This window comes from Tauraco erythrolophus, chromosome 25, assembly GCF_009769465.1.
Source record: "Tauraco erythrolophus isolate bTauEry1 chromosome 25, bTauEry1.pri, whole genome shotgun sequence".
Classification (NCBI taxonomy): Eukaryota; Metazoa; Chordata; class Aves; order Musophagiformes; family Musophagidae; genus Tauraco; species Tauraco erythrolophus.
The window spans coordinates 1432301-1460136 of record NC_141489.1 but is presented as its reverse complement, the minus strand read 5'-3'; the positions used below and the strand labels follow the sequence as shown (position 1 = coordinate 1460136).

General features: G+C 50.0%; 1 protein-coding gene across 3 annotated transcripts; it reads left to right on the top strand.

Annotated features, from left to right (window-relative positions):
* The first annotated feature begins 937 nt into the window (after positions 1–937).
* Positions 938–27233, top strand: CDK12 (cyclin dependent kinase 12). 3 transcript variants are annotated; one of them, XM_086626563.1, is made up of 14 exons: positions 938–2151; positions 8104–8988; positions 12818–12994; positions 14517–14656; positions 15222–15392; positions 16196–16385; positions 17490–17546; positions 18076–18177; positions 19519–19596; positions 20089–20205; positions 20816–20947; positions 21707–21921; positions 23653–24102; positions 26584–27233. In XM_086626563.1, the coding sequence occupies exons 1-14, from the start codon at positions 1100–1102 to the stop codon at positions 27231–27233; spliced, it is 4416 nt and encodes a 1471-aa protein (XP_086482689.1). In that variant the 5' UTR covers positions 938–1099. The 3 variants fall into 3 exon arrangements, with proteins under 3 accessions (XP_086482689.1, XP_086482688.1, XP_086482690.1); XM_086626562.1 differs by having other exon boundaries at positions 26557–27233; XM_086626564.1 differs by lacking the exon at positions 26584–27233 and adding an exon at positions 25014–25468.
* The last annotated feature ends 603 nt before the right edge of the window (positions 27234–27836 follow it).

Sequence of the window (27836 nt, the reverse complement as noted above, 5' to 3'; positions counted from 1 at the left end):
GGCGGCGGCCGCCGCCGCCATCCCCCGCTCCGGCCGCGGCTGCGCTCCCACCCTCTCGCGAGAGACCGCCGCGTCTCGCGAGAAAGCGGGAGAGCGCGCGCGGAGGAGCGGGGGCAACGTGCGGAGGGCAGGCTCCGCCCCCTCCAGGCTCCGCCCCCCCCTCCCCTCCCCGCCAGCCTCCTTCAGCCGCGGTGGCGGCAGGAGCCGCGCGTTCGCCGCCCGTTACTGGCCGCAGCGCTTCGGTGAGCCCGCTCCTCCTGGGCAGGCCCAACGGCGACCCGCGAGCAGCCTTAAAGCTCAGCCCGAAGGAGGAGGAGCGGCGGCGGGAGGCCGGGACCGGGGCGCCGTGAGGGGCTTCGCGGCGCCGTGAGGGGCTTCGCGGCGGCGCTGAGGGGAGGCGCGCGCCCGCCCGCCGCCTCAATAAAGTTTCACTCGAAGCCAGCGAGCGCGTCAGCGCCGGCTCTCGCGAGAGGACGCCGCGCGCTCCCACCCCCCCCTTCCTTCCTTCCTTCCAGCGAGGTCTCGCGGGATCGGGCCGGCGGGGCGGAGGGCGGCGCCGTTCTCGCGAGAGGCGGCCGGGTCTCGCGAGAGTTGGCGGGCGGCCGTCCCCCCGTGCCCCCCCCGCCCCCCCACACTGGACGCGGAGCCGTTTCGCTTTGGGAAGTGAGCGGGGGGCGGCGGGGCGCGGGCCGGGCCGGGCGGGGGGGTGCGGGCGGCGGCGGCGGCGCCCCGTGGGCCTTCCGGCTGAGGGACCGGCGCGGCGGCCCGTGGGCCGCGGGCGCCCGGTGCTGAGGGGGTGGGGAGGGCTCGCGGGCCCAGGCCCCGCCTTCCCGGGGCGCCCCCGCGGTGCCGCTGCCCGCCGGGCCTGGGCCCCTCGGATGAGGCGGTGAGGCCGGTGCCCTTCCCCCTCCCTTCCCGGTTCCTGGGCCCCCCCCGTCCCCCTCAGCCGCCCCGCTCCCCCATGTAGGAGGGGGTGTTGGCGGCAGGGAGGGCCGAGGCCGGGGTGAATGGTGGGAGGAGCGGGCGCTGAGGAAGTTTGAAGTTTGGGGGTTTTGGAGGATTCCCCCCCCTCCCCTCTCTCGAGCACAGTGGAGGAGGAATGCCAAATCCGGAGAGACATGGGGGCAAGAAGGACGGGGGCGGCGGGGGGTCCTCGCAGCACGCGCCTGGCAGCGGGAGCTCGAACAGCAAGGAGCGGCACCGGCTGGCCTCCAGGCACAAGAGGCATAAGTCCAGGCACTCCAAGGAGTCACCGCTGGCAGCCCAGGAGACGGCGGCACCCTTGGGCGCGATGATCAAGCCGCTGGTGGAGTACGACGACATCAGTTCGGACTCGGATACCTTCTCCGACGATGTGGCCCTCAAGCTGGACAGGAGGGAGAACGAGGAAAGGAAAGCGGACAGGAGCGAGAGGATACAGAAGCACCGGCACCACCAGCACAAGCGTGTTCGTGAGCTGATGAAGAGCAAACAGGCGGAAAAAGAGAGGAAGTTGGAAAAGAGCCTGGAGGCATCCAGCAGGTCCGGGTCCACCAAGGAGAGAATATCGGGATCCTCCAAGAGACTCCTTGAAAGCGAGGAGCACCCTAAGTCACTGTCCTCAAAGAGCAGCAACAAGGAGTCCCGGTCGGCCAAAGCGCACAAGGAGAAGTCCAGAAAGGATCGAGAGCTCAAGTCCAGCCACAAAGAGCGCAGTAAAAGCCATCGGAAAAGGGACGCTCCAAAAAGTTACAAAACAATTGACAGTCCGAAGCGGAAATCCAGGAGTCCCCACAGAAAATGGTCCGACAGCCCTAAACTGGACGACAGCCCCTCAGGAGCCTCCTACATCCAGGAGTACGATCTCAGCCCTCCTCGCTCCCACACATCCAGTAACTACGATCCCTACAGGAAGAGCCCCGGCAGCTCCTCGCGCCGGCAGTCCATCAGCCCACCCTACAAGGAGCCCGTGGCGTACCAGTCGAACGCTCGCTCTCCCAGCCCTTACAGCCGGCGGCAGAGGTCCATCAGCCCCTACACCAGGAGGCGATCCTCCAGCTACGAGAGAGGCAGCGGGTCGTACAGCGGCAGGTCGCCAAGCCCTTATGGCCGACGGCGCTCCAGCAGCCCCTTCGCTGTGAAGCGGTCGGTCAGCCGGAGCCCCATCGCCAGGTTGGTGCTCCCCCTGTTGCCTTCCATGCCCTGGGGAGCGGGGAAGGTTCTGGGGGTGGTCGAGGTGACGCCGGGCACGGGAGGGGTTAACCCCATTCCTGCTCTCGGTGGGGCCCAGGTCACTGGCTGCAGAGTGGTCCGTGTGGAATTGCTGTGGTCGGGTTGGTGGCAATTCCCTTTGAAACGGCATTCACACTTTGGAAAACACCTCCCCGCCTGGCGGTGGGCAGCGTCCATGTTGGCTCTCAGCGGAGGCCCGGGGCTGAATGAGCTCGTGGGATTAAATTACACCCACCTTGGAGGTGGCCCCCGCAGAATGGCCTGGGCTCCTGGGGGAGACGGAGCCATTCGCCTCCTGATCCGGGATCTAATGCGCTTCCCTGGCGAGAAGTGCAGCTGGGGAGAATGTTTCCACCTGTTTCTGGTGGCCTTTATCTGTTTACTACGTGTGGAAACTTGATCACACTTTCCAGGAGGGCGGCTGGTTTTGGGTGTATTTTGTTCTTTCTGAACTGACTTGTCTTTTCTCTTTCCTTGAATTAGAGCTGACCACGTGTAAACTTCATCCTTCTAGCCTAAACTTTCTTTTCTCAGTACTAGAATTTCTTGCTTCCATCCTGGAATCTCGGGGTGTTCTGGAAGGGCGAGTAAGAACCAGCTGTATTCTGGCTTTACTATCATTTTCTCTTTATTTTTCTTTAGTCAGTAACCTTGTTAGATAGAAACTTACTGTTTGAAGGTAGTTCTGTGTGTTTTATTTCAGATGTTCCTTAATCATCCTGAGATATACACAAATCCGTAGTCTAATGTTGGTTCTTTTTTCCCAACCTCAGCTTAAGTGAGTTTCCAGTTGTCGCCATGGGTGCTGCGGAGCGTTGGTCGTGGCTCCATGGCAATTAAGATGTGACCTGGAATGTAATAGCTGTAGAAATGCTCTGTGCTGTGTTAGCTGTGCCGCATCCCTTGGCCCAAACGGGAGCTGTGAGTGAGGAGGCTGCAGTTCCCAAAGAACTAGAGCTCTTCTCTCAACTTCGGGAATACTGCCTTCCCTAGTGGGGCTGTAGTAGTGCCGTTGTCCTTGCTGTGAGAGGTGTGTTGGGTTTAGTACTCCGGAAGCTGTTACACGAAATCTCCTTGTTCTGCTGTGAACTTACCTGGTGAACATTTCCTTCAGGCTCTTTCTCCTCTGCTGTTTTCTCTGTGAATGCCCGAGAGGTTGTGAGGGACAGGCGTTGGAGTCTTTCTTCTCCCTCTCCTCAGTCCTTTTTGCCCTGGTGGCACTGCTCTTGCATGTTATTTGCTGATAATTTCGGAAGAGTAAGAATGCAGTCGTAGGAAATATGTGTATACTTAGTGATATAATTGTGTTTTATGGCACCTGTTAAATGCCCCTGTTAAGCCCTAAGCAGGGAGAAACCATGTGGAAACTGGACTGGCATACAAAGAGGCATTTTTTTCCCTCCAGGTTCCTCCACTTCCCAGGAGAACCTGAAGCTTACTTGTCCTGTAAATGGATAGTTGCTTCTGACTTGAGAAATCAAGCAGTTGCCTTTTCCTGATCTTAATTGTGGGAGCAACTTTAAAGTACTTTGTGCTGCTTCCCTGAACTCACGTACCCACGTCAGAAACTTTTAAAGGGCATCTTTGACTCACTGACATATCGCTAGACCCCAAACCAGAATAGATTCCAAAGGTTACTCACTGTTTACGCTCAGCTTGCACTGAATTCTGTGAATCTCTGACTTCACTTGCTAACCTACTACTCCTCTCTCTCTTCTGGGCAGATAACTTACTGTGTGATTTATTCTCTTGAAGCAGAACAAAGCCTGGGGATTGCGCCTTCAGAAAACATCCACCTGAAGTGATTCTAGGAAAGGGACAGAGGGGATTTAATGTGTTTTCCATACATTAGGCAAATTGTAAGTAGTAATTTGTTGTTGGTTTTGCTTCACTGAGCTTGCAGGCTGTGCAGTGAGGCAGTCGGTGTGAGTTTATGGTCAAACATCTGCTCCAGGAGCCAGAGGTGGGCCTGCCCCTCTGCCGACGGCTGCCCAGGAGCCCACCTGAAGGAGTGGGTGGGCTGGACCTCCCATGCCAGCTTCACAGAAGCCAGCTGTGGGTGATCTGCTGCAGATGAGTGTGGAAGTGGAGGCAGCTGGCTCTGCAGCAGAGTAGCCAGGGAGTGACTGCGTGATCTCTTCTGTTGGCTCCTGCAGAGGGGCAGGAACAGTCTGGGAGAGAAAACGTCTCTAACTGGCACACTCGCTTACGCAGTGAACATCTGACTGTGGCTTGAATTCTTCAGAGGAGGTAACGCAGGCTTTTCTGGGACACTGAATTATTTCTACTGACTGACAATGTGGAGTTGTTTGGGGTTTTTTTAGTGCGTTCTGTGTTTTCTCTAATCTCCATGTCCAAAATAGTGTTAGGAAACTGAATCAATGTGCCGTGCTGATTGGGGAAAACACAGAATGTTTGCGTTTCAAATGGCTGTGCAAAACAACTTGATTTCAATTTAGGAGGAAATGAGGATGATTCGGTCAGTAGGGAAAATAGCAGATGTAGCAACTGTTGTCATTGCAGCTAAGACTAGAAGAAAGAATTCCAGAGTCCTTCAGCTTGCCGAAGGTGGGTCGTGCTCTGTGCTAAGTATAGCAGCTCAGTGTGAGCGTGCGCACGTGCCGTGGTGGTGGCCACTGTTGTGCAGATGCTTGCCACGGCAAAAGGTCGTAAATAAGAAACATTGGCCTTCTGTTGGAGCTTGTTTCCTGAGCAATTAGAGCATGGGGCATGCAGTCAGGCTTCCCAGGTACTACTTTCCACTTTAGTCTTGACTTCTCTTGTGGCTTGCAGCAGGCAAAATGGTTTTAACATCTGTAGATGTTCCTGGGAGCTTGTTTAGGGGATAATGTGGAATTACGTAGATGTAGGGCTTTGCTGTTCTCCCATCTGACTGAGGGTCATCTGTGGTAACGGCTACTAGCTGTGGTCACTTCCAGCATGAGGAGCTCTGGAGGGTTCCAGTGTTCCCTCCTCCAAAGACCATTCTAACCTTCTGGTTGTATCAATTAAATTAACCCAATAATACTTTTTTATTTGGATTTTCAGACGAGCCATTATTTCTGACTTCTTTACGTTAATTCACAGTCTTCATGGTTAGTGTCCTGTATTTCTAGTTTCCAGTGCTAGAGAGACAACGAGGTGTGATTTTCAACCCCAGAGCATTTTTATCCAGAAGAGGAACTGCCTGTGAGACTGAATTGCCCCCTGCCCATCCCTGGTAATCATGGCACAGCGAGTGAGCTGTAGGGTGTTGCTTAACACCTTAAGGGTGAAAGAGATGGAAGTGCTGAACCCAACTGGCTGCAGGTAAAGCCACAAAAAGATCGTTCCAGAGGATGGAAAGAGTATCTTTAAAAAGCAGAATCTGCCTGTGCATCTTCTGTCTTACTGCATCTTTTTTGAGCTATCCAGCAGTGATAAAAGTGACTGTTGGTGGTGGAAGATGCCCCTCAGCAAGAGCTGTAGTGGTGTTGAGGCTGTTGATGCTCTAGTGATACGAGGTAAGATTTGTTGTTACTGGTGGCGTTGATACAGCTGGGAAAGCAGACAAGCTTCTGGATGTGGTGTGTTTTTCAGGTCTAACAAAGAAGCCATAAGCATCAAGCTGGAAAATGGGCTTAGAAATAACAGCTCTGTGTAATAACTATAGGTAACTATCGTTAGACAACTGAAGAGAAGAAGCATGAGCAGTGCCTGTGGAGAAGACTACTGGGAGGGAACAGGTGGATTTAGTCCTGGTGGAACAGAGGAACGTGGATATTTGCTGACGGAAGGTCGGGGGCTCGCCAGGTTGGAAGCGCCGGTTCCGCGGTGCGGCTCTTTCCGCAGCAGCCATGTGTAGGAGGCTCCTGTCTCGCACTCCGCCGCTTCCTCCGGCAGTACCTTCCGTGTCCGTGCAGGTGGCTTTGGTGTGGTGCTTCAGGTAAAACTGCACTTCTGGAGAAGTTTGTCAGATCTGCGGAGCGATCTCCTTGAGAATGTTGCTCTGCAGCCAGTTGGGTTGGAATAACGGTTGGGGGGTGATCGTGGGAGCAGGATGGAAGACAGGAAGCAGGAAACTGAGTATCGCAGCATCTGAAACAATCTGTCCTGGAAGAATTGTAATGGGGAATGCCAACCCCGAAACTATTTGTGGTTGCAGTAAACTACATCCTACAGGGTTCCTTAGGAATGTTTTCCATAGCCTGCGAATGTCTTTGAGCGTAGTGAAAATGTAACGGCTTTTTCAGCTCCTGGCAGCTCTGCACTGGGATGTGGCAGGTGAAATGCCATCCGAATGGCAAACTGCGTCCGAGACCGTTAATTCATTAAGCAGAAACCTTGGAAAAAGAGACAATCCTGAGGCAGCGTTCCCATTCCAGAACAGTGCGTTGGAGAGGAGAATAGTTCAGAGACTTCAGATGACACTTTTTTTTCCCCCTTCTAGTTGTAGATTTGTTTTCTTAAGCCTAAAGGTAAGGGCTACCTACTGGTGTCGTGTTCTTTGCCCACTGCTAGCACGAGGGTTGGGGTTGTACTTACTAGTGAGAGGGCAGGATGCTTGGAGTAGCAAGGGAAGAGAATTCTTTCCAGCTCCACGCTCCCGTGCAGCCACAGCTGTGTCCATCCTTGATGGTGCTGGTGGTGTCTGACGAGGAGCTTTGCGTTGGTCTGGCTCAGTTCTCCAGTTTGTTTTCCACATGTTTGTTGTCTCAGGATAATATTGTGTAGCACTATAAACAGTTTGGATTTTGTTGTTAATTACCTTCTGAGCGTGGTTACAAGTGAGCCAGCATCAACTGCGTTTAAACCTGGTTGCTACTAGGTGTTTTTTACAATGGGTGTGGATCTATGTTTTGAGAGAATTCTGTGTTTTCAGAGCTAGCTATGTTCTGCGTAGCGAATCACAGAATAAAAGTAAACTTGGAGCATAGTTTCTCTTACAGTATTCATAGAGTCTGATCTCAAAATTCCTTCTTTCCCTCTTGGCTCACACAGCTCCTAAACCCACCAGAGCCTACAGTGCATGGTTTCATAACTGCAAAATTCTCGTTCTTCCTGAAGTGGAGGAAACAGTTCTGTCTTCTCAGTTATTTTGACATGTACACTGGAAGTACCAGTTTCCAGTTCCATTTTGTTTTTCATCTTGTTTCCACATCGGTCTCCAGTGAGCTTGTGGTTGCTGCCGGTTTCACCCTGCACTCGCGGTGCGTGCCCCGGTGGTGTGAGTTGTGTCCTGCTTTGCTTGTTGCTTCTATCACAGCCCAGGTTTTCAGTGTGTTGTTTTTATTTCTGCATAGACACTTAATTTGGAGCCCATTTATTGTAGAGGAAGACCAAGACCCTCTGGACATACCTCAGGACTAAAATTCCCGTGTGGTTTTTTTCTTCTTCTGAGTCACAATATGCAAATTTGAGTTCTGATGATAGTAGAAAAACTTGGTGGGGGGGGGGGGGGGGGGAATTAGCTTGAAGTGAGATGTTTCCTGAGGCAGCATTCCCGTGAGGGCAGTCATATTTTATCTGTTGTTTCCTTTAACGTTGTACATAATTACTGCGAAAGATTCGTCAACTGCCAGCTCATCCTCTCAACTGAAGTCTTCTCTTCCGTGCGTGCATCTGTGATCTTGTCTTTACCGTGGGGCCTGTCCAGTCCCCATCCTTCATTTCTGTCTTAACAGATTGGGAGGGTGGTCCTGATGTTGGAAGGCTGGATGATGACCTGAATCTCGTACTGCCTTAGTCAATAAACTCCTTTCAGTACCGTTAGTCTCTCCTGACAGGTGTTACGGACTCTCTGAACTTAGTTGACAAACCTGAATTTGAATTATTTTCTAATTACTGACGTTGGTGAGTAGCTCAGAGGTTGAGAGATGCTTTGTTTCATTTATCTCGTTGTTCTCTCCACAGGAAGTCTGTGAAATCCCGCAGCCGAAGTCCTGGCTATTCAAGACACTCATCATCTCACAGCAAAAAGCAGAGGTCTGGGTCCCGCAGTCGCCATTCCAGTATCTCACCGACAAGGCTCCCGCTGAACTCCAGTCTGGGGGCTGAGCTCAGCAGGAAGAAGAAGGAGCGGGCGGCAGCAGCGGCCGCGGCAGCCAAGGTGGATGGAAAGGAGGCAAAGGGCTCGCCTGTTTTCCTGTCTAGAAAGGAGAACAGCTTAGCTGAACATAAGGAGTCTGGAGCAGAATCTAAAAAGGTCATCAAAACTCTGAAATCTGAAAAATCGTCTTCAGATACAGAATTAGTGAATTTACTGTATACGAACGCAGAGACTAAAGCCCCTGCGGAGACAACAAAAACCAAGGCAGAGGAGAACTCTGAGAGGAAGCATCCTGTTCCAGTTAGAGATTCAAAACAGACGGGAACAAAAGACTTGAAGGCTGTAGCAGTGGTAGAGGACCTCTTATCTCCAAAAGAGACAGACACAGCACAGAAGGAGATTCCACCCCCACTCCCCTCAATAAAATCACCTCCGCCACCTCTACCGACAACCACACCGCCACCTCCCACTCCACCACTGCCGCCTTTGCCTCCATCACCCGCTGTTCCACCTTTGCCGCCATCCCAGCTGCCTCCCGTTCAGGTCCCTACTTCAGCCCCAACGTCTTTGCCATCTTCTTCCCACCCACGGACGTCTACTTTATCCTCTCAGGTGAACTCTCAGTCCTCTGTCCAAGTCGCTACAAAAACACAAGTGTCTGTGACGGCTGCTATCCCACACCTGAAAACTTCAACGTTGCCTCCTCTTCCGCTCCCCCCTATTTTAGTTGGGGAAGATGACTTGGATAGGTAAGGTCACACAAGAGCATCCTGTTTGCATTTAAAAGTGAAACGTTGACGTAAACTGGTTTTTTGGTTAGTTTGAGCTTCTCCTGCGGTGCGTACTGGAGACTGTGCTGCTGGTACAGACGCGTTATTGCACGGCCATTCCCAGTTTTGGCCCTGTTGGGGTTATGGGGAGAGTTTTATGGTCCTGTGCAGGTAGTTACATCTGTCTCGGGGGGAAAGAGAGGTCTGGCTGCCGTTCTAGTGCTGGCTGGCAAAGGTTTCACCTCGGTCTTTGTTCGTATTTATTACAGTAATGAAGCACGGATCCGGAATTCTGCGCTCTTTTGCCTTGCAGCCATTTGCATGGGCTTATTTTGAAATTGCTTTTTTGTTTAATTCCTCCAAAACCTGCACTGAAATGACAGGAAAGAGCTTAACAGTTCCAATTCAAGGACACAAACCAGAGCTGTTTCTGTTCCAAAGTCATCGAACATGCAGCCCATGCCCGCATGTGAAAAACGGCATCGGTTTAACTTCAGTATCGTCTTAATTATTGAATAATTAATCCGATCCTTATTGCTTGAGAAGTAGGTATTTGTTTGAAAATGAGAGAGTGAAACTGCACCTACTTCACCTTTCTGTAAATTTCTTATAATTTCTAATCAAAACATGCAGACTTAATTCTGTCCTGTAATTGTAGCTCTTGAGTCTTGGCTGGTGGTGGTCTTGGCTTCTAAAACAAACTTGTCTGAAGAACCTTACTGTGGGGATTTGTTTTGTTGGGAGAGAGAGGGGAATGGAACAGAATATCCAGAATGGAGTTGAAGAAAAACAAACTTTTTTTTTTACCCTTTTGCAGCCATTAGTATGTTGTAGTGCTGTTAACTAAGGTCATCACTGAATTTTTTTTTTTTTCCTACTTGATCTGCTCAGCCTGTAGTTCCCTAACAAGTTCCGTATCTTTCCGACCATCGCTAAAGCTGTACCAGGTATTTCATGGCGTAGTGAAGCGTGTTTTTTAATGAGTAGTGTGTTACATGATGGCCATGACTTGATATAATTACCCTGTGGTTGAAGTGAAGACAGCATGTTTCATATCCTGATTCATTTAATTGATTTTCATGGTTCGTCCTGGTATCGATGTAAATTAGGGTGGTGATGTCACTGCAATCAACGTAAAATTTAGGCTTGTGCATGTCTGTGCTGCCCTCCCTGAGCTGTGTGGTGTCGTTTGGCAAATATCTGTTTATTTATAGGTGTCTGTGATGAGCAGTAGCTTGCAACAGGTTGCACATTTTTCCCACCTCAAATGCCAGTTTAAGCAGGATTCTGCTGCTGCGTCCCCTTCTTTCCAAACACAGAAATTGTCCTGCAAATACTTTTTTTTTTTTTTTAGCCACTCATACCTAGAGCTCTTTTTTACCACCCAGGTGTGGCTTAGTTCTGTAAAATGTGTTTTACCTCTGCATCACTCTGAACTTGGGGGTGTGAGCGGTAGCACAGCTGGTTGCTAAGCTGAATAAATGGATTTGCAGCGACTTTTTCCCAATAAAAGGACGGGAAATCCTGCTTCGTTTTGCTGAGTCCAGTGGCAGTTGCGTGTGGCACTGACTGCACACAGCAGCTTGCTCTTAATCAACTGCTTTCATATTTAGGAACAAAACTTTCCTTAGATAAGGCTTTTTTTCACACGCTGAGCGCGGGAGAGCGCTCCGACTCCGAGAGCGCGGTAGGTGCAGGGTTGGAAACGTGCTGTGGAGTGTCCAGGTACAAACCGCTTGGTTCAGTTAGACACTCTGGAACCCTTCTCACTGCTTGCTGAGCTCTCACAGCTGTCCAGAACATTTTGGGTCCCTCCACCAAGCTGCAGGTGTAGCAGGAGGGGGAAAAAGCTTTTTAGAAGTGAAGGGAACGAACCTTGTTCGTGTTCAGCGTCGCGCTCGGAAGGCCCATGGGTTCCTGGGAACGTCTGGTTGAGTGTTGGCAGCACTGACATAGTTAAAAAGGCAGACGTGCCTGGTCACATTCCTGCTGTTTTAGGGAGGTGGTCTTTGTTCCGAGAACTTTGTCGTTTTTCTGCTCGGGCAGCTCTGAAGGGTCTGTTTGACTTTCTCACTTTGCAAGAATTGCCTGGTGAAATGTCCACGTTTTCTGGGGGTAATTACAGTTACAGTAACCACCTAGTAGGGCTAGTAACCATCTAGTAGGGCTAGTTCTGAGGTGCACGTAGATTAACCAAGCACAGATAAGTGTGTCGGCAGGAAAATGGTAACTTTAGGAAGAGGGAGAGAAGGGACCTCCTGGGAGGCTGAGCGCTGCAGGTCGAACCACAAACACACCTTCTGGAGAAAGTCTGGCAAAGAAGTTGGCTTTTGGTGTGGGCCTGGAAACAGGCTGAATCTTTTTGGCAGGGTCAAAGGGCTCACACTTAGCGTATACTATTAGATATTTAAATACTAGGAGGAACAAATGAATTGCCAATTAGAAGTTAATTAAACACAGACAGATAAACAGCTCCTTTTTTGTCACTGCGAATGCTCGGTCTGTAAGAACTGGACACCAGTTTAGTGTTTCAAATACACCGATGAAAGCTGTAAAGACAGCAGAACCCAGTTGATCTGCTCTGGTGGAACAAAGTCTGTCTCCTCCTACATGCAGTTGTAGGCACTGGCTGTCCTGGTCCTGCTTTGGAGAACCTCTTCTGGGGCTTAATGCAGGCTCTGCCTGGGCGAGGTGACCTGACTGGGTGCTGCTCTGCACACGAAGGGTTTGGAGTTAATGGGGGATGAGCTTCAGCCCCTGCAGCACTCCAACTTCTGGTGTTTCTAGGATATGTACTGCTCGTAGTAGTGCCCGTCAGTGAGCGCTTTCCTCGGAGGTCGAGGCTGGAATGATGTGTGATGAGTCACTCCTTAGCAGTGGGGTAAGATTGCTCCTCCATCTCTTACAGGAGATACCAGAGCTCAGTGCCAGAATAATGTCCTCCTTCGTCTTGCTTGATTCTTTACCATATTTCACAAGAGATTTTTGTGCAATTTAGGCAGTGTGTAATAAAAAATTCGGGAAGACGACCTACTTCCATCGGTTCGTTTATGCAGAGTTCTCTGTACCGAAGCATGAGACCTGGTGGTGCTGACAAACAGCAAACCTCCTGCTGCCTGCCCAAAAAATGAACCTTGGGAGGCTGTTCGTGTCTCTTCATCCTCTTCTTTTCCTGGTGACGCGGAGATTTGCGTGGAGAATTCCTGACTGTTCAGACCTAGGAATTCTCCCTGCTGCGTACATGAGAGAGCAGTTAGATTCTGCTTATGAGACTCTATACAATCTTCTGATGCCATTGGTAGTTTGATTTTTTTTTTTTTAATGACAACTTTTGGTTTCTCAGGAATTTTCACAAGTTAGAGCTACTTTTGAGTCCTCGCTGAGAAGGGAAGAGTTACTTATGTAGAGACATTTAATTCTGGGTTTGTATTTAGAGCAGTCCTTAACAAGTCATGCGTTTAATTTCACTATGATAGATGGGCTGAATAGAGGAAGTGGGGGTCGGAAAGTGGGTGCTGGCTGATAACCTGAACTTTCTTACAGGAAATTCAGAATAACTACTTATTTGTGCAAATGGAGCAAGTTCTCCTTGCAGAGAGCTGTGTGTTTATGTGTTCAAACATAACACTGTTCTCTCCTGATGTATTATCATTGTAAAATTTAAGGCTGTTTTGTCATTTTGGCACTTAGACTTAGACTCCTAACTTACATTCTGAAGTAGAGAACTGTTGTCCTGCAGTAGGCTTTTTTGTTTGTCAGTTTGTTCTGAAGCCTGACTTTTGTATTGTATTAACTTTTCGGAGTTTAGTCCAAAAGAGATTCTTCCTCCAAAACCTGTGAAGAAAGACAGAGAGCAGAGACCACGACACTTACTCACGGACCTCCCGCTCCCTCCAGAGCTCCCTGGAGGGGATCCATCTCCTCCCGACTCCCCGGAACCAAAGGCAGCCACACCACCTCAGCAACCATTCAAAAAGAGACCAAAGTAAGACTGGCTTGCTTTTTTTCCCTCTTTTTTGAGTTGGTAGGTTTTCTGTCGGTCTGAGTTTCCAAAGGTTTAAGTCTCAGTGTACGCTGCAGCCCTCCTAGCAGAGCTGACACCGTGTTCTGTGCGGAGATGGTGCTGTTGAAAGCACAGTCATTTTTGAAATTGAATCTGGGAGCTGCTTTGCCAGTTTTCAGCAGCCTCCCCCCATTTATTGGATGGGGAGAACACTTAACGTGCACTTACTTGTTAATCCTTAGCCAGATTTAGTTCAGTTTTATAAATTCTTTTGTCCTCAGGCTCGTTGGAGTGCTGTCTTTTATTGAGGGAAGTGAAACGTGGAGAAAACAAATTCCTACTTCTGTTTTTTCTTGTGGTGCATTAACTGTTTCCTGTGGGTTGTTTCATATTTGGACCACTCACAGTCAAAGGCCGCGTGCCCCATCTGTTTGAGAATGAGCAGTGCAGCAGTTTGGGAAGAAGGGGAGGTCGTGTAAATCGTGCACCAAAGGGATGCTGCAGCTCAGGCTCTGCACTGAAGCTGTGACGGGTTCTGTCGTCCTCCCCTTTGGCCCTTGCAGTGGCAGGAATCACCAGAGTGTCATGTTCAATCTCCAGCCACATCTCCCCCGAAAGCTCCCTCGTCATTTGGTGCAGCTGTGCCTGCTGGCCAAAGAAACCTCCTGATGAGTATCCCTATGGAAAGCTCGTGGTGCTTCTAGGAATTGGTCATCCTGAATAGGAGGCAAACGCCTTTTCTTCATGCAAGACTGGAGTATTGGTCGTGTTGCAAGGCATACAGGACTTCCCTGAAAACAGAATTCATGGAGCTGTCAAGGGAGCAGGCTCCCTCGGTGTTTTCCATACCAAGTGCTCACTACGCTTGCTTTTAAATAAAAATCAAATGTCCAGTGTTTCTGCAAAAGATTCCAAACCTTGATTTTTATCCTACTGTAGCATCGTTCTTTAGTATTTTTTAGGTCAAGATTCTGGTTTGGTTCTGCTTCAGGCTGCTCAGTTAAAAGTCTATAATGAGATCTCTGTAGAAATCTGTGTAGCTAACTGCGTGCCCCAGGTAGGCTGTAGCAAAATGCTTCTGCCACCTCAAAGTCTGTGGAAAAGACATGGCATAATATCCATTTTGCTCGTCTTCTCCACTCTTTGCACTCCTTATTTCCCCAGGAGAGACAATGTATTGCTCGTTAGCCGTATGTAGCTGATAAATGCAGAACTGAAGTGAAAAGATCTGCTAGTGAGAGTGTTCCGGCTGGCACGCTTTAGTATCCGAATGAAATGGAAGGATAATATTGCTGTATAGCAGTGCCTGTGTCTGGAGCAGTGGAGATAATGTAGCATAATTCATTACAACCTGCTGAACACTCAGTTGCTGGGAGTGTAAAGACAGGGTGCCCGACCTTTGCGTTTTAGGGTACAGCTTCAAACGGCCAAACGGGCACTTGTGAGTGGGACGGCGGGTGAGGTGGAGCACTCGGGTGGCTAACAGTCCTCTTCCCTCTTCCAGAATCTGTTGCCCTCGGTACGGGGAAAGGAGACAGACAGAAAGCGACTGGGGGAAGCGTTGCGTGGACAAGTTTGATATCATTGGGATTATTGGAGAAGGGACGTACGGGCAGGTGTACAAAGCCAAGGACAAGGATACAGGTAAGGATGCTGAGTGGTTTCCAATGGGCTCCACTTCTTTAAGCACACCCGCAGTAACAAGGCCTTAAAACTCCTTCCAGCATTAGTGGTGGTGCCAGTTAATGACAAATACCTGTAGAGCTGAAATGGCTCCAGCCCTGGAATGAATATTTACACCAGGTGTTTTCAAAAGCAATCCTGCTAACTGTGGCTTAGTGCCCACCTGCCCTCTCTGCTCGTGAAAGTGCGTGCCCTCTACGTACAGCAGCCTTGGGTGCCCGCTGAACCCCTGCTTGTTAAATGTGCCTTTATCAGACTTTATTGTAGCAGAGCTTGTGAAAGGGACTGGAGTGGCTTCCAGGGGAAACTTGGGTTCACCAAAACTCCTCCTTTGGTGCAGATCAGGAGGAGTTCTTGGTGTGGTAACTTCTGACAGCAGTGTAACCAAAATGAGTAGAGTGGTAGCTAAGCTGTTTCTCGGTGGATGTTGGCTGTGCTCACAGCTGCTTTCAGCTTCCCCCTGGGACCCCACAGGGTTGTTAGCAGCGGTGTGTGCAGGGGCTCTGATGCTGGCTTGTTCTGGCAGGTGAACTGGTGGCTCTCAAGAAGGTGCGACTGGACAATGAAAAGGAAGGCTTCCCCATCACAGCCATCCGCGAGATCAAAATCCTTCGGCAGCTCATCCACCGCAGTGTTGTTAACATGAAGGAAATTGTCACGGACAAACAAGATGCACTGGATTTCAAGAAGGACAAAGGTAGTATTTGCTGCGGGGTGTGGTGTCGATTAACCAAAGAGGTGATGCAACTCTGTTTATTCTTAGTGTAAAACAAAAAACCTAAACTCTGGTGTAGATTTTGGCTTTTGTGTTCCTCCTTGATACATGGTTCCAGCAAGTTTGGCACTTGGATTTGGCATTGCATCAAAGGATAGATTCCAGTTAGAATGAGTTGTCGTGCTGCAGAGCAGAGGTAGACCCGGGCTTAAAAGCACGCGTTGCATTCCTGCAGAGTCACAAAAGAGCAGTCTTAAAAAAAAAAAAAGCCTTTACACTAATTAATGGCAGCAAACTTACTAATAGTGTGAAAAGTTTTCTTCCTCTTACTGCGGAAGAGAGATGTTCCAGCATCCCACCAGCTTTTGTTTAGGGCCTTCTCTTCCATGAGAGAGAAGGGAACACCAGAAATGTCAGTGTAAGCCATGCACAGCTCTTCAACAAACTAGCTTGAAGGAAAAAAGAGAACAGATAAATGTGACCAGGATTTCAAAGGAGTTTATTTTGGGGACGTATTTTGATTTCAGATGTCAGCTTGATACATTAGAGGGGCTACTCAGTTGTTTGGTGGTTTTTTTTCTTTTTTTTCCTCAAGGAGAGAAAAAAATCTTCTAGGATGCCCAGTAAGCCCTGAATATCACAAGACTGAATTAAAGAAAACACCGACAGAACAGACTCAGCAGTGCACAAAAAAAAATATTTCAACAATTGAATCGACTTTCACTCTGACTTTTTCTTTGTCTCTCCTCTCTTGTCTTAAATAATTTCTCACTTTATTATACCAGGTGCCTTTTACCTTGTGTTTGAGTACATGGACCATGACCTAATGGGGCTGCTAGAATCTGGCTTGGTACATTTCTCAGAGGACCATATCAAGTCTTTCATGAAACAGTTAATGGAGGGTCTGGATTACTGTCACAAAAAGAATTTCCTTCATCGAGATATTAAGTGCTCCAACATCTTATTGAATAACAGGTAACTTGGGAGTAGATACACTTCTGCAGAAGCTCTTCCTTGGCCTCATCTGAGAGCACACAGTTGTTGTCTTCACCTTGACCATGCTTAGGAACACGAAGTGTTGATCCACGATGGATGGAAAAGCTGGAGAGAGACTTTTTACAAGGGCGTGTAGTGACAGGACAAGGTGAAATGGATTTAAACTGAAAGAGGGGAGATTTAGATTAGATCTAAGGAAGAAATTTTTCACTGTGAGGGTGGTGAGGCACTGGAACAGGTTGCCCAGAGAAGTTGTAGATGCCCCATCCCTGGAAGTGTTCAAGGCCAGGTTGGATGAGGCTTTGGGCAACCTGGTGTAGTGGAGGGTGTCCCTGCCCAGGGCAGGGGGGTTGGAACTGGATGATCTGTGAGGTCCCTTCCGACCCAAACCGTTCTGTGATTCTATGGTTGTAATTAAGCAGTGACTTTCCTGGGTGCTGCTGCTGGCTGGGAACGCAGCTCCTGCTGCGAGGGCCAACAGCCCGAACCCCCTTCTGCTTCACGTGCTGGTGGTAGCAGTCCCTCCACGGGAGGCCCTCTGCTCACCGTTCTGCAGCTCCTACAGCTAACTTTCTCATGTTGACTTGAAGTGAATGGATCTCTGTGTACGCTTGGTCTCCACGGTATTTTGGCAAAAATACTGTTTATTGGAAGTGCTTGTGTGCAGAGAAACCACTGAGGGTTAAGGTAGGCAGCAGCAATTCTCCATGAATGCTCTCTCTTCTTCAGATAGCGATGTTTGGCGGTGACGTAGTTCATCACAGAATACGCGACAGTTACTCGTTTGCTGTTAGTTCCGAGTCTGAAAACTTGGAGCCTGTGAGAATAACACTTTGCATAATTGCATCCACGTGTCTGGATAACCATCCAAAAAATCCCTCTGGGATGTTGGTCTGTTGGGAAGGGTTTGTGATAGAGATGAGACTGGATTATTGGTTGGCTTCTTTTTTTTTTTTTCTCCTTGTTTCTTTGAAGCATTAAATAGGGTCTGAAAAATGACACGGAGGGATTTCCTTGCCTTTTACTGCTTGCAGCATGTGAGCCCAGCTGTGATTCAAACAAGTGATTGTTTTTGTCTTTCAGTGGGCAAATCAAACTTGCAGATTTTGGACTCGCCCGACTCTACAGCTCGGAGGAGAGGTGAGGCATAGTGGGGTGGAGGAGGGAGGGAATGGCTTACCTAGGTGTGATGAGCTCCTTTCTTCTTAATGTCCACATAGTCCCTTCACTGGGAAGTCCTGGCATTGCCCGAGAAATGATTTCCAGTATGGTGTAACTGATGTAACACAGCTCCAGCTGTCAGAAAAAATTTTCTCCTGGCTGGCATGAATAGCTGTTCATTAGGCAAACCAGCTGATAAGGAACCAAAATATCTTCTCTGCTTGCCGTAGACCACGTTTTGCCCTGAAATCAGTCACTATTGGGTCATGGCAGCCTGCGGCAGGTCAGGATTTTTCAATCTTGGGTACCTCCAACTTACTGTCCTGTGCATATGGGCAGGTCTGTAACAGCTCTGTTTAACTCGGGTGGGTGCTATGGAAGTTTAGGTGCTTGAAAGCCCACTGCTGCTACTTAACATGCTGAAGTCTTCAGTTTGGAAGTAATAATTGCAGTTTGGAAGGGATTTGTGGTTCTTGTCACTGGTTTAAATTTGTACCTTGTATTCCAGCCGTCCATACACGAATAAAGTCATTACGTTGTGGTATCGACCTCCGGAACTGCTGCTAGGCGAGGAGCGTTACACACCAGCCATAGATGTGTGGAGCTGTGGGTAAGTGCCTGGTTTGGGTCTCTTGTCCTGCTGGGGCCTGTGGGCGTCAGCACATGAATAACGTGGCTCTAACGGAAGGAGGTCTTGGATTTGAGCTGATTTCTGAAGCCATATCTGTTCCACCTAGGCAGTGTTGTGGTACTATTGGAATGCTTCCAAAATTCTGTGCTTTGAGGAAATAGGTGCGTGTCATCTAACTAAAGCTCTACCATTTAGTGAAAACCCCTAGAGTGAGACTTTTGTTGGTATTGACACGTAAAAGGAGTCTGTTCTCACTATGTAAACCCCAAACCAACCAGCCTTCGGTAACGATGTGCCACTCAGGTCAGAAGGGGTGACACTCTTACCCTGTGCTGGTCATAGCTTCCGTGGATGGTTTTAAGGACCTAATAGAGGTTTTCCTGTAACCTCCTCAGGTTGCTCTGTTTGTCACCTAATTTTTTCAGCTAAATCTAGGAAACATTTTAAAGTAGAGAGTTGAGGTTTCTAGTAGTGTAGGGAGCCCTGTGAACGGGAGGAGTCTGGGCAGCTCAGCCACAAAGACGGAACGTTTTCCATGCGATTCAGAACCGGAGACTCGACAACTCAGCATTCCAAAGTGGCTGGATTTCCCAAAGCTTACTTTACCTGTGAATATCACAGTGGGAACTTTCAGCAGAGCTTAGTACACAAACACCAAAGGTTTGTAAAAGTCAGGCCCTGCTGATTGCTTCTGGCCACGAGGGCCAGTTGCTGTTGGGTGCCCTGTGCCAAATGGTTCCAGCAGACAGGTGCCTGTGTCGGAGCCCGGCTATATTTGGCACTGATCGTCATTCCTGTCGGAAGGCTTAAGGGTAGATGTTAAGGGCTGAATGAGTCAGAGTTATCCCCTCCCTCCTGCTCTTTCCCTTCCAGCTGCACAAATGTGTGTGCACACGAGTGTTGTGCCCACGAGGCCATATCCTGCGCTTGGCAGTGACGAAGGGAAGCTGCTGGCAGCTGAGAATAATTTGGGCCAGCAGATACCCCCAGTAAAGCTGAAAAGACAAATGGGCTGAATCTGGAGGAAAATGAGCTGCCTGGCTGTTTTTCTTGTCATGCTATGGACACATCCTCCTTTCCCCACGAAGAGTTAAAGCACGAAGCCTGTGGCATGTTACCCAGCCTACCAGTGAGCGTTATTTCCCAGCTGCGTAGGGTTGGTGACTCCGGACACGTAGGTTAGTTTGTCAGTTCTCAACTACAAGCTCTGATGCAAATAACTCTCCTCAGGCAAACCTGCTTCTCGACAGAAATGCTGCAGTGTTCAAACGATCATCCCAAGGGTTTGCTGTCATGACCTCTTGCTTTTCCTCTTTCCAGCTGTATCCTTGGGGAACTGTTTACAAAGAAGCCTATTTTTCAAGCCAATCTGGAACTGGCTCAGCTCGAATTAATCAGGTAAAGCGTTGCACATGCATGCCTATGAGAAGAGGTACTGCAGAAACTGCTTGTGCACACAGGCTCTGTGTTATAAGAGCCCTCTTTCAGTAATCTGCCTGCAAAATAGGGCCAGCAAGTGACTGGAACTGCAGATGTGAATAGTTAGGCATCTCTGTGTCCATGCCTACCATCAGATGTGTGGCTGCTAATGTATGCACCCTCAGTAAACTTTGCTATTGTTAGTTGGGCACAAAAATCATGAATCTAAATTACATCTCACTGAAAATTCGTTGTGTTGGATGGTTTATGATCTCAAGGCAAGCGTTTTTCCTCTTCCTGATACCTCCTTTTTAACCTGAGGGTTACCTAATCTTCATCGAAGGGTGCTCAGACCTGGGTTATTGGCACACTAAGCTGCTTAGGAAGGAAATGTTTTCCTTCGGGTATGTGACTGTTCTCCTCTGAGCTGCATTTCGCTTTCTGACCCTACTCTGCTTTTCTGGTTCTCAGCCGGCTCTGTGGGAGCCCCTGTCCAGCGGTGTGGCCAGATGTCATCAAGTTGCCCTACTTCAACACTATGAAGCCGAAGAAGCAATACCGAAGGCGCCTGCGTGAGGAGTTCTCCTTGTGAGTTGTGTTAGAAGAGAAAATAAGTGGCTATGTGGGGGTTACAGCCTTCTGTTACATTGTGCACCTCCTCTGCCATCCCTTGGCTCTAGTCTACCTGGCAGGACACCGCAGAGCTTCCCTTTCTTGCCTTCTGCCTGTGGGCAGCCCCTCTCCAGGAGGGCTTCTCCCATCTGAGGAAGACTGGAATGGGCTCACTGTCCCTTTTCTAGATATCTGACCTGCCACAGGTGCCTTCCAGAGGGATTTCCTGCCCCTGTGCGCTTGTGAGACTTCTAACTGGGATGTGCACCTGCAGAGCACACTTGGCTGTGGTGTTCTCACGGTGTTGAGGCTGTCTGACCCGAGATGGGTGCTCTCTGCGGGGAGAGTGTGGTTGTGTGATAATCCTGTGGGATTTGTAGTGGATTTGCTCATGATAAATGGCAAAAATGAGACTGAAAACATCACACATCCAATGCCTGTTGATGTCTTTGAGCTGCTGCATCACTTAGTAATAAATTTTGGCCGCAGGGATTTCTCTTAGGCCGGAGGTGTTTCTCTCAAAGTGGGCTTCTCCCCCTGTTTGGAGCAGCCCCGTAACTCAGTTTATTTCCAACTCTCTCCGCAGCATTCCTTCGTCTGCTCTCGACCTGCTGGACCACATGCTGACGCTGGACCCTGGCAAGCGCTGCACGGCAGAGCAGGCCCTGCAGAGCGACTTCCTTAAGGACGTCGACCTCAGCAAAATGGCACCTCCAGAGTAGGTTCCAGCTGGCATCCTCCACCGCAGCGGGCTCTCTGCTCATGAGCTTTGTGAACGAGTCACTGGCTTGGCCTTGGGGTTTTTTTGAGTCACAATTGTTATTTCTGGGTTCTTTTCTCAACTCTGCCCTTGCTTTTTATCCCATGGCTGAGCAAATAGCTTGTCCTGTGCTGTTTTCTGCCTGATAACAGGTTAGTTTTACAAAGCTCAGCTTAATGCTTGTAAGGTGCTCCAAAACTCTGTTGGAAGGTAGGCAAGAGTAGCATATCCCTGTCCTCTGTGCCACAGAGGATTGGCTGGGCCTCTTTTATGCAAGAAGAGTAACTGTTGAGCAGTGTCACACTGCAGCTCTCTTCTCCCCTCCCCAATCAAGCAGGTTGTAGAACTCCACTCTAGCCGCTTTGCACGGAACTCCGACCGTAGCTTTTGAGGTCCCTCTTTCCTTCAGAGTTCCTGAAGGCAGCTGCTTTCTTAAAGCCACCAGCCTCTCACAGCTTGGTGGACTTGTGTTTGTTGGGGCTTGTGTGCGTTGTAGCTAACCCAGTCTGTTCAGGGGTGAGATCCCAGTGGAAATCACGTGCAATTGTGCTGTCTTTTCTGATCGTAGGACTTGCTCCTCTTTGATTTAATAGTATGATTATAGTCAGAGGAGCATCCGTGCTTCTCTTACAGCACTAATAACTTTCTGTGGTCTTTGGGGATTAAATGGGTTTTCCTGCCATGTTTCTTAACCTGCGAAGTGTTGTTCTTTTCCAGCCTTCCCCACTGGCAGGATTGCCACGAGCTGTGGAGCAAGAAACGCCGACGGCAGCGGCAAAGCGGCATTGCAGTGGAGGAGCCACCGTTATCAAAAGTTTCTCGGAAAGAAACTACCTCTGTTACGAGCACAGACACTGTCAAAAACAACAGCAGTCCTGTGCACCCACCGCCTGCCCAGCTCAAAACAGAGACTGGTGCTGGAGATGCAGTAGGTCAGTGCCCAGTCTAGTCTGTAAAAGGCCCCTCCTGATATGTTACTTCTCTGGGCTGGGTGTGGGAGGCTTCTGTCTATTTTCAAGCCCGTCTGGTTCTTTCACCTCTATTTCTACAGAAAGTACGTTCCAGAATCTTCCTGTCCTGACTCTTTTTCCTTCCCCCTCCCTTGCTGTGAAAACTATTGGCTTCAGAGTGCTCTGGCTGGTCTTCAGAAGTTGTTGACTGATGAGCTGGCTGTGCATTTGTTGTATGAGTTACGTTACTGGTTCCGAAGCGTGCTTTCCAGAGGACAACAAAAGGAGTCAGAGTCACTTAAGCCAGCAAAGTAACAGTAGACTGCAGGGTACAGCCACGTAAAGGGTGTGCAGATGAGCTGAAGTTTGATCTTGTTGATCAAATTATGTAAAGATTAGGCATGGGATGTACTGGTGGTCAAAAGTGTACATTATTGCACGTTGCTTGTCGCAGAAAAGATCACTTGGTCATAAAGACTTGCAGGACCAGGACTTGTGCACTGTTTCCAAAACTGCGACCAACATTCCGGTGTCTAGAAAATAGTTGGAGGGGAGGTATTTTGATTCCTGGGAATGTAGAAACACACAAAGCTCCCCAGACCATACTGGTTGTTCTGTAGAAGCCTTATAAAAACCCAGATATGGGCTAAAGCTTCCTTTGTGTTAAATGTTGTACTGACAAGTAACAAGGAAGACAGTTTTTGCTCCAGGGAATGCGCAATCCATGTGTTCAATGAAACGTGGCAGATGGACAAAAGGTGGTGATCGGATTAACAAACAGCTGAGAAAAGTGAGTGTCACGTTCTTAGTTGCCTACCAGCAAGAGGAGCTTAATTTTAAGCTTCTAAAACCAAACGTTTGCACTCTTCTTCCCAAAACAAAGTGTCGGTGTGAAGGGACACCCTTGTCACTTGTCTTTCAGGAGGCCCCGCTCCAGCGTGGTGCAGAGGGAGGTGTTGCCACTCGAGGGTTGTCTCTTAGACTAACCTGAATACTTGCAGGTCAGGACAAGAGTCCTCTGATCCCAGGACAGCTTGCAGCAAGGAATTGCCTTCTGCTTGGCCTAATTAATTTTGCTGCACCAGTGGAACACACCCTTCCTCTGTCCCAAACAGCAGCTTAGCTCCATCCCGGAAAACCTGCTTTCCAGTGCAGGAGGGAATGCTGCAGAGGCCTGGGGAGGGGCTGAGCTGCTGTCAGACCTGCTGCTCCCATTGCAGCCCAAGTGTGCTAAAGGTTTCCCATCCTCATCGCACGTCCTCGGACTCGCTGCCGTCGTTACTCACCGGTCTGGTTGGTGGGATGCCCTCGGCTCGCTGACCGAAGAACGGGGGCAGGTTTGGCTCAACGGAGCCCATTTTAGGAAGGCACCGTGTGTGTGGTTGTGCTGTGGATGGGAGGGGGCAGGGGAGAAGCTCCCCCCGCAGCTCACAGAGCAGGACCCAGCGGTGGCCTTGGGTGAGTGCAGTGCGTGCACGGTACCACGGGGTGCTGCTGCAGTGCTGCTCGGAGCTGATCAGGCTGGAGGGGCCAAGCTGATGGTGGGAATCTGAGCGAGCTGTCCTGGAATCCTCCTCCTGGAGCCTCCGTGCATTTCCCCGGCCCAGGGACACGGAGAGGAGGCGTTCATTGCTATGTGCAGTGTCACGCTGACAAACCGATGTGGTGTAGCTTTGCCTAACCTTCCTGTGATGCTTCTCGTGTTTCCTGCAGGCCTTGGAGATATCACCCAGCAGCTGAATCAGAGCGAGCTAGCTGTTCTGCTGAACTTGCTGCAGAGCCAGACTGATCTGAGTGTCCCACAGATGGCCCAGCTGTTGAACGTACACTCTAACCCAGAGATGCAGCAACAGCTGGAGGCTCTCAACCAGTCCATCAACGCTCTGACAGAAGCCACAGCTCAGCAGCACGAGTCTCAGACGGCAGCAGCGACAGAGGAAGCCATAGAAGAGCCGCCGGCGGAGGCCCAGCTACCGGAGGAGCAGGCGACTCCAGAGGCAGCCAGCGCTCAGGGAGATATGCAGAACGTGCTGGCCGTTCTGCTGAGTCAGCTGATGAAGAGCCAGGAGCCTGTCGTAACCCTGGAGGAGAGCAACGGGGAGAAGAGCAGCGAGCAGCGGGGGCCGAGGAAAACCCCTACAGTGCATCCGGAGGAAAGTACAGGTAAATAACCACCATCTCGGATGCCGTGCACTTGTTTGAACAATTAAAACATTCCATGTGAGTGCCTCTGGTTCGGCTGCGGCCGGGAGGAACCGAGACGTTGGAGCGTTGTGCCAGGGGGAGGCGGAGGGGAGGAGGAGAGGTGCTGGGTGCTCAAACGTGGTCGCCTCTCAGATTCCAAGACAGAAAGACACTGACCCACTCCCTGCAGTAAGTGCTGGGCTGCTCAGGAGGCTTTAACAACTGCAAAAAGCCAAAACACGAAAAAAAACTACTGTCCTTCACGTCTCTGAAGTGTGTAAAGTCCATTAGTGCTCCACTGTGAATGGGTCAGTGAACATGAAAGGTTTTGATTTTTTTCCCCAAAAAACTGAAAAGGAAACTTGGAGGGTCAGTTCTTGCTTTGATACCTGTAGTAATCAGTTCACACGTTCAGGTAGTTTTTTTGCACGGGACGTTGGATCTCTGCAGATTCTCCCATCTTACCTGTCTCAACTCTCTCTTTTACCATTCCCTTCCAGCCCTCTCAATCAAAAAAAAAAAAAGGGGGGGAAAAAAACCCACCAAAACAACCAAACAAAACCTCCCCAAAAAAAGGTGCAGGGATGATTTTAAGGAACATGAGAACTGGAATGGTGGAGAGTGCTGGAAGGGAGGGATGGTGGCAGTTGTGTACATGAGAAACTCCTGTGTCCGGCTCCGTGTGCCTGGTTACACAGAGAGGTGACTTTTAGGAGTCCCCAAATCCAGATTGCTGAAGTTGAGCCCAAGGGCTGGTTCGAGTAGAGCGAGTAGGAGGTGTGTTTAAAAGACCTGATTGTATCAGTGAACTCTTGGATTTCCTTTCCAAAGGTGAGTGTAAATGTCTCCATGTCTTTTGTTTCTGTTGATTTTTGTTTTTGAATTATTAGCAACATCCTGTGACGACCTCACCAAATTCTAGAAGCGCCTCCCAGTATGTCTCAGACTCTCCAGGGAGCCTCTTTTGGCCCGATACACAACTCCTCTGCAATGTAGCTGAACGTGCTGTGTTCTCGTGCCTTCAACACACCCGCCCACCACAAGCCAGTTGTGATCGTGCTTTTTTTTTTCTTTTTTTTTTGTTCTTTTTTGCCCTAGTACTGGAAGATAACTAGGTTACTGTAGAGCAGATTCAATCAAATAACGCTGTTCTCTGTTCATAATTATTTTAAATGATATGCTGTCCCTGAATCAGCTTGGCTTTAAAATTACCTGAAGATTGTTTTCTGGATTTAAATACAATCTAGTTTTAAAGTGGACTGAGGGATACGGGTGGAGGGGTGGTCCTGGAAGACTACTGGCTTTCACAATAAAGTTTGACCTTTTTAATAACCAGTTTTGCAAATGATTTGAGGATCTGATTCCAACAAGGCGTTCGTGGCCTCTTACGTCATCGCCAGTAAGAGCTTTAATCACGCTGTAGCCCATCCTTTGGCCCGGGTCAGGTCGGTTGTGGTGCTCTGCAGGAGCCAGAACTGGTTTTGTGGGCGAAGTCGGCGCAGGGGGCAGCGGGAGCGGATCGTGTCCTCCCCGCTGCGGCATGGCATCTGGTCGTGGCACTGCCTTGGTGCCTTTCCCACCGCCGAACCAGGCTGCTGTGTCCTGCTGCTGCCCCAGAAGCAGGGACACAAAGTAGTGAGAGCGTGGTGGCAGTGGGGGGGTGCAAAGGGGGCTTTTTGTTCTCGCTAGGAGGGATCCTTTTGACATGGAAATCCTTGTGACTTTAGGTCTGATGTGGGGGGAACTGGAGGAGAAGGGGGAACTGGAGGAGAAGGGATGGGGAGGCAAGATGATTTTCTCGTGCTCCAGGACAGTCTGTACATTGCACGTGAATATTTGTTGGGTAAAGATTGTTTTGGATGGGACACTGGAAACGTACTTTGTAAAATGGTGGAAAAGCAGGGCTGGCGCTGGGAGAACACGAGAGGGGGTGCCCACTCCCTTTGGTCTGCGGTGGGCACAGTCAGGATCTGCGCTGTGCAGGGCTGGGGTTGGCTTTTGTGGTTTTTCAAAGCGGTACATTGGTACGGGCCGCCGGCGAGCCCGGTACCGGCGCCGTACGGCACGGCGTGCCCGTGCAGCCGGAGACCCCGCTCTCGGGGCACACGTGCTGTCGTGTGGCTCCACATCTGTCTCCTGCTCGGCGTTAGCCTTTGATCCGAGAGCAGGAATTCCCTCCACGGGTGCCCATGTGTTGGGACAGCTGTTGCTGGGAGCGTGGGGGGGAAATGTTAATGAACGTGTGCATTGATCTCGCAACGAATTCCAGCTTTTTAAACTCTCCGCCTCTTTTCCAGTGCATCCCAGAGAGCGGACTGTCTCGGTAGGCTGTTTGGTTTCTTTTTTTTTTTTTTTTTTTTTGTGTATAAATGTTTTTATATCTGTTCACGTGATGTTTTAAGACGGTGTTTAAAAGAAGTAACCCTTCCACAGCATGTCCTCCTCGCATTCTCCCACCAGAGAAGAGACCCCCCGAGCCCCCCGGACCGCCGCCGCCCCTCTCCGAAGGCGATCTCTCCGGCGCAGCCCAAGAGTTGAACCCTGCCGTGACGGCTGCGCTGCTGCAGCTCTTTTCCCAGCAAGAAGCGGAGTCGCTCGGCCACGCGGCGCACGACCAGCAAACCTCGCGAGCCGCCGACTACGGCCGGTCCCGCTCCTCCAGGACGTACAGCGCCGAGGGCTCGGAGGGGGGATTCGCTGCCGAGGAGCTGAATCCGGGCCAGACGCTACTAGAACCCTCTGCCCAACCTCTGGGGAAAAGCAGGACCTTCTTGGGCTCCGTGAGCCACCTCGGGGAGACGAGCAGTTACCAGGGCACAGGATCTGTCCAGTTTCCAGGGGACCAGGACCTCCGCTTCGCCAGAGTCCCCGTGCACTCGGTCGGGCAGGCTTTCACGAAAGCCGAGGGGAGCAACAACACGCTGGTACATCCAGAGGCCAAAATCCAAAACTACGGCGATGTGGGACCGGGGACGGCCGGTTCCAGCGGGGCAGGAACAGGGCACAGCTGGGGTGCCCCAACCCAGGCGACGACTTCTTACGGGAAGGCGTACCGTGGGCCCGGCAGAGTGCCTCCGCGGGGGGGACGGGGGAGAGGGGTTCCTTACTGAGATGCGCCTTTCGCGCCGGTCCTCCCCTCCCTCCCCGCTCCACCTTTAGCGACGTGACTTTTGGGGGTTTTTTTTGGGGGGTTTATTTTTTTGCTGGAGCAAGGTCTCGTCCGCATTTCAGCTGCTGCAAGAGCTCCCTGTTGTATTCCTTGCCAGGCGGGCGCCCCGTGACTTGCTGTAGGGTCCCCACTTGGGGGTCTTGGGGTGGGGGGGAAAAACCTCTTTCGCTTGGTTAGTGACAAAAAACAAACAAAAAAACCACAAACAGCGGTGAGCTTTCTGCCCTGAGCCAGCAGAGCGGGGCGGGGGAATTCTTTAAAAATAGGAGGAATGAAACAAACCCAACCACGTGGGAAGAAGGAAATTTAAAAATTAAATTAAAAAAAAAAAAAAAAAGAAATAAAAATGTTTCACAAGCTGAGCACTGGTGCTTCTCGGTGGAGCAAGCGCCGGGCAGTGTTCAGGTAGGGCTGGGGAAAGTCTGCTTCCCAAAGCAATTTTTTTTTTCTGTTTGTTTTTTCTTTATTTTCTCCTATCCCCTTTAAAAAATAAAAAATCAAAAAAAAAAAAAAAGGAAAGGGAATATATTGATACAGAGACACC